The sequence below is a fragment of the Chenopodium quinoa genome, unplaced genomic scaffold, assembly GCF_001683475.1.
Source record: "Chenopodium quinoa cultivar QQ74 unplaced genomic scaffold, ASM168347v1, whole genome shotgun sequence".
NCBI lineage: Eukaryota > Viridiplantae > Streptophyta > Magnoliopsida > Caryophyllales > Amaranthaceae > Chenopodium > Chenopodium quinoa.
Window position 1 is genome coordinate 4370567 of NW_018742651.1, and position 6000 is coordinate 4376566.

The 6000-nt window shown below is 32.5% G+C and overlaps 1 protein-coding gene across 1 annotated transcript; it reads left to right on the top strand.

Moving 5' to 3' along the window:
* Window positions 1-518: 518 nt before the first annotated feature.
* On the top strand, window positions 519-2067 carry LOC110722149 (basic 7S globulin-like). Its single transcript, XM_021901409.1, has one exon. It carries the CDS (start codon window positions 579-581, stop codon window positions 1764-1766), a length of 1188 nt encoding a protein of 395 aa, XP_021757101.1. The 5' UTR covers window positions 519-578; the 3' UTR covers window positions 1767-2067.
* Window positions 2068-6000: the final 3933 nt, after the last annotated feature.

Sequence of the window (6000 nt, forward strand, 5' to 3'; positions counted from 1 at the left end):
AACATAGTTTGTTAGGTCTTTATATTTTTATTACTAATAAGCAAGTAACGATATTTAGAGTTAGTGCTGCATTGATAAATGTGCTTAATTCGGGAAATCAAATAGGGATGAAGGGAGTAATTTTGACATGATTCAAACACTAACCGTTATAAAAAAACGCTTTTATATTCATATTCACAATCTATCTTACCCTATCAAACCCTACTAAAGATACCTTAGCTTTTTAGGATACCGTTTAACTCACTTTTAAAGAATCTTATCTATTAAGTCAAATTTAAGGATTTGTAAGAGATTTCGGCCTAATAAACCCTTTTTTTTTTTTTTTTTATTTTTGGAAAATAAAACCTTCCTCTTTCACAAAAGGGAAAGAAAAAAGAAAAAAAAAAAAAAAAAAAAAAGCGCAACACTTATCCTTATATCCACCGTCCACCTTACCCTTTTCACCTCCCTCATCCAACGGTCCAAATCTCTCATCTTTCCTACCTTAACCTTCCTTTTCCGCGGCGCCTCTCCAACGCAAATCACACTTCTTTTCTTCTTCTTATTCAACAACTTTATCTCTCCTCATCAAACTTTCAATGGCTTCCTTCACTTTCTCTCTCTTAATCTTCTCTCTCTTAATCTTCTCTCTCCTCCTCCCACTTTCTCTCTCCTCAACTCTCATCCTTCCTCTCAACAAACACGAATCAACAAACCACTACTTGACCCGAATCCACCACGGGTCACATCTCGAACCCGCTGAACTCGTAGTAGATCTCAACTCCCCTCTTTTATGGGTTGACTGTTCATCTTCCCCTCAACCAACCGCCATCAACTGCCGATCAATTCAGTGCACCTCCGCCGCATCGAACCCTTGCCCAACTTCACCATCTGCTAATCAAGCGTGCTCTCTCCCGCTGCGGAACCCCGCTACGGGGGGTTTCGCAACGGGTGAACTCGTCGATAGCTTTATTTCATTTTACGACAAAGTTTCGGTCGTTGATTCGTTTCTGATGTCATGTGCACCCTCGAAGATCTTATCCGGGCTGCCTACCGGGTCAAAGGGTGTTTTCGGGCTCGGAAAAACCCGGATTGGCCCGGTTTCTCAAATCTCTCACATCATGGAGTACCCCAAGAAATTCTCCCTTTGTTTGTCTGAAAACAATGGGATGATCTTAACTGGGAATGATGAAGGAGAGGTGTTTAAGTCAATGAGTTATACTCCATTAATTGACAATGAAGGCGATTCGTCTTACAATATAAATCTCAAATCAATCAAAGTTCAGAACAAGAAACTGCCACTCGACGACAATACCTTATCAAGTATCAAAATTAGTACTGTCGAACCATACTCGAAGATGGAAACAAGAATCTACCAAGAACTAGTTCAAGCTTTCGTAACCGAAGCCGAGGCGTTGAACCCGAATCTACTAAGAGTTCCACCTGAAGGAGGATTTGAGGTTTGCTTTGGTGTTGAAGGGTTCAAAGTAAGTCCAGTAATTGATCTGATTTTACAGAGTGAGATGGTGAAATGGAGGATTTATGGGCATAATTCAATGGTGAAGATAAATGATGAGATTATTTGTTTAGGGTTTTTGGATGGTGGGATTGATCTAAATGGAAGTTCAATGATTTTGGGTGGTCATCAATTGGAAAATAATTTGTTGGAATTTGATTTGGGAAGTTCAATGCTTGGATTTAGTTCTTCTTTGCTCAAGTTGCAATCTAGTTGCTCTCAATTAAGTTCTTCTGCTATGGCTCAACAAATGGGTGCTCAATCTTCATGAGTTTCTGGTGGTTTTCTTTTCTAATTTTTTTTTTAAAAAAATTTGTAAATTTTTTTTTTTTTTTTTAGTTTTTTCTAATTGTTAATTTTATAATTTTGGTGGGGTTTTACAATTTTGGGTATGGTTAATCATTAGTGACATTAGTCACACACTAATTAAACGTGTGAATGAATATGCTTTTGGCATAATCTAATTTTTTTTTTTTTTTTTTTTTTTTTTTTTTTTTTTTGTAAATGGGAAGTTTTTAAGAATATGTGTGGTGAAGAAATTTCCATAAATATAATTTTTTTTTTTTTTTTTTTTTTTTTTTTTGTGTTTAGAGAAATTTCCACAAATATATGAGTTTGTATGAACGAGAAAGAAAAAAATATCATGAGTATAGATTTTATTACTCTTGGATATTTATCTCTAATATTAATTGTATGGAATAAGTTGTTATCTTATTTCAAAATAGCATAGATAAAGGAGTGATAACTGATAAGAGATGAATTAATTCGTTTGGAATATGATTTGATGCGGCGTCCACCTAGTCACCTAGAAAACTGGAAACAGTCAAAAAGATGCCACAAACCTACAACTATTATCTTAATTGGAATATTAATACGCTTAATCCCTTAAATCAGCATATACCGTCATCAAGATTAATCGCTTGTGCATCATCAACTCGTTGTATGTATTCATAACCCTTACAGTGCATAAGAAAAAAATGTTTTTATTTTTTGTTGTCAGTTTTCAAAATTATTATGATTTTTATAAGTTTAAATAATTTTTGATTTATTATGTGACATATATCATATACTTTTATATAACAAAAAAAACCTAAAAACAGATAACCATAACAATGTCAAACGAACCCTAATTATTCATTATCGCTATTAGAAAAACGAAAGATAGACATATTTTCAATTCAAACCTCCATATTCAATTGCACACACATTCCACCTGAAAGTGGGGGGTGGATGAGATTCGAACCCGTGATATGTATGTCACGCTGGCTCCGATACCATGTTAGTGGACTATCTCAACCAAAAGCTTAAACGGATGGTTGAGGCCTAAAAATATGTTTTTATACTCTATCAAAGATTTTCAATGCAAACCCTCATATTCAATTGCACACTGGTTTCATATCATCTAAACACATCCTCAATTACAGGGAGTAAATGAAGTATATGTGACTATGAGTATAATATTCTAAACAAAAGCTGGAATACTATATTCATGCAATCCTATAGGTGAGTTATTATTCCAGATTGTTACAAATCTCCAAGTTCTCGCATCTCAAGAATTATGACATACGTCTACTTACATTCGATGAATCTAGACAAATTGGATAATCATGTTTAGACTCGTCCCCCAACATAGTAAAAGTAGAGTATCTCAATACTCAATAGTTCACTTAACTAAATGTTAAAATTGTAAATTATTAGTGTTATAAATGTGAATGAATATGCTTTTTGCATATTCTAAATCACAAATTTTTGTATATGGCTGGCCACACGTCACACATTACCAACAACCATATCTCTACTCCACCCATTTTCTCTCTTCTCTTTTCTTAGCTTCTTCTTCAAGCCAAACTACTCATCACCAACAACCATATCTCTATTCCACCCATTTTCTCTCTCCTCTTTGTCAAATTGCTGCAATTAAAGCCCGAAATTGTATAAATTGGGTGTCAAATTGCCGTGAAAAATTGTGATTAATTATCGTTAAGATCATCAACAACATTTGAAGTAGTGAAATCGATGAGAACCAAAGAAATGTGAGCTCGTTTCCTTCGTGGAATCTTAGATCGAACATCTACGTCAAAAATTGTAGGGTGTTACTAGTTTGGTCAAGGGTACTTGTAGGGTGTTACTAGTTTGGTCAAGGGTACTTGTAGGGTGTTACTGGTTTGGTCAGGGGTTACATGTATGGTGTTACTGGTTCGGTAAGGGTGTTACTAGTTTGGTAAGGGATTACTTGTAAGGTTTTACTAGTTTTGGTCAACGCTTACTTGTAGGGTGTTACTAGTTTTGCTCAAAGGTTATTTGTAGGGTGTAACTGATTTGGTTAGGGATTACTTGTAGGGTGTTACTAGTTTTGCTTAAGGGTTACTTGTAGGATGTTACTGGTTTGGTATGGGGCTTAAAGGCAACCCTTTAATAAGTAACAAGTATTCCTTGAATAAGTAATTCATACAAGTAACCTTGAAATAACTCATATAAGTAATCCCTGAATAAGTAACTCATACAAGTAACCTTTGAATTAGTAACTCATACAAGTAACCCTTGAATTAACCCATACAAGTAACCCCTAAAAAAAAATACAAGTAACTCTTGAAAAAAATATATAAATAACTCGTGAATAAGTAATCCATATAAGTAACCCCTGAAAAAAAAACAAGTAACCCCTGGAAAAAAAAAAAAAAAAAAAAAAACAAGTAACCCGTGAATAAGTAATCTATACAAGTAACCCCTAAAAAAAATACAAGTAACCCCTGAAAAAAAAAAAATACAAGTAACCCCTTGAATAAGTAATCTATACAAGTAACCTCTGAATATATATATATATATATATATAAGTAACCGTACCCCTAAATAAGTAATCCATACAAGTAACCTTTGAAAAAAAAAAAAAATACAAGTAACCCCTGGAAAAAAAAAAATACAAGTAACCCTGATAAAACCAGTAACCCCGTTATGCGAGTAAATAGTAAACCCGTTATTTGCACGTAATCCGTTATTTTTATTGACTTGGCAGCTGTGGCCTGCTGCACCAAAAAAAACTCTGATTCTAAATGGTTTTGTAAATAAGAAGCTTTAAAGGAAGATGATATGTTCTTAAGAAATTACCATATACTCCTTCCGTTTTTTTGTATATGCATCATTTGAGAATGCACATAGTTTTAGAAGATAAATATAATATTGTAAGTGGATGAATAAATTATTATAATTAAAGTATGATGGGGACCATGAAAGAGAAAGTATGTGAGAGAGAATATATATTTTATTATTTAAGTGGGACATAGAAGAGAGGGAAATGTTAAAATAATTTGAGTGGGGTTTAAAGTAAGAGAGAGAAATAATAAAATATAGTATTACTTTACCAAATATAGAAGTGATTCATATATATAAAAAAAAAACACCCATAAAAGAAAAGTGATGCATATAAAAAAACGGAGGGAGTATATATATATTCATTCATTCTTCCTCCATTTTTTAATACTTACAACACACCATTTTTCACGGTATTTAAGAAAAGTGGGTCTCATGTGATTTAAAACACTTAAAATGGAGGAGAAAAATTGTTAAGAGTATAATTTAATGGGCCATGAGATTATAATAAGGGTGATAGTACAACTTTTGATGTAAAATACTTTTCAATTATAATGTGTTGCAACTATAATGACATTTTCATTTTAGGAAACTGTTGCTACTATAAAGAAACAAAGGAAGTATATATATACTCTCTCTGTCCCTTAATGATAGTTCGTTATTAGTAATTTTCACGGGATTTAATAACTATCAACAAAAAGTAATAAAAGTACATTAGAAAAATAATTTTTTTTAATTATGCAAAAAAAATAGAGGGAGAGAGAAATAAGAGTATATAGAAAAACAAAATTTAGGAAAATTAAATTTGTACAAATGTTTTGCAAATTGGAGAGAATTTGGGTAAAAAAAAAATTAATATTAATGGTATTTGAAAAAAGCAAATGAGACTATCATTTTAGAATTTAAAATTAACCATAAGGGATAATCAATTAAGGAAGGAAGGAGTATAATATATGGATATATATGTGCAAAAGAATATCAAGATTGTAAATTTTATTATACAATTATTATTTATTAATACATAGCTAAGGAGTTATACTGATTTAATGACACATAAATGTGATACTCAGAGCCTGTTCTCTTACGTTGAAATTCAGTTTAGTTCAGTTCAGCTCAGTTCAGTTCAGTTCAGTTCAATTCAGCTCAGTTCAGTTCAGTTCAGTTCAACTCCTATTTTCCTTCTCTTATAAAATATTCAGTTCAGTTCAGTTCATTTCATTTCAGTTCAGTTCAGTTCAGTTGATTTCAGTCAATGAGAACAGGCCCTCAGTCTATTTTTAAATGCTTGTCCCATTTAATATCAATACAATGTTTAATGCAATTTGGTACTATAATTAAATTATCTAACGTTACGTATATATGTGCAAAAGAATATCAAGATTGTAAATTCTATCATTAGCACATACGGAGTACTCCGT

Bases quoted from the DNA above. Each gene is read 5' to 3' on its own strand.
- LOC110722149 (XM_021901409.1), top strand. From the start codon at position 579: ATGGCTTCCTTCACTTTCTCTCTCTTAATCTTCTCTCTCTTAATCTTC.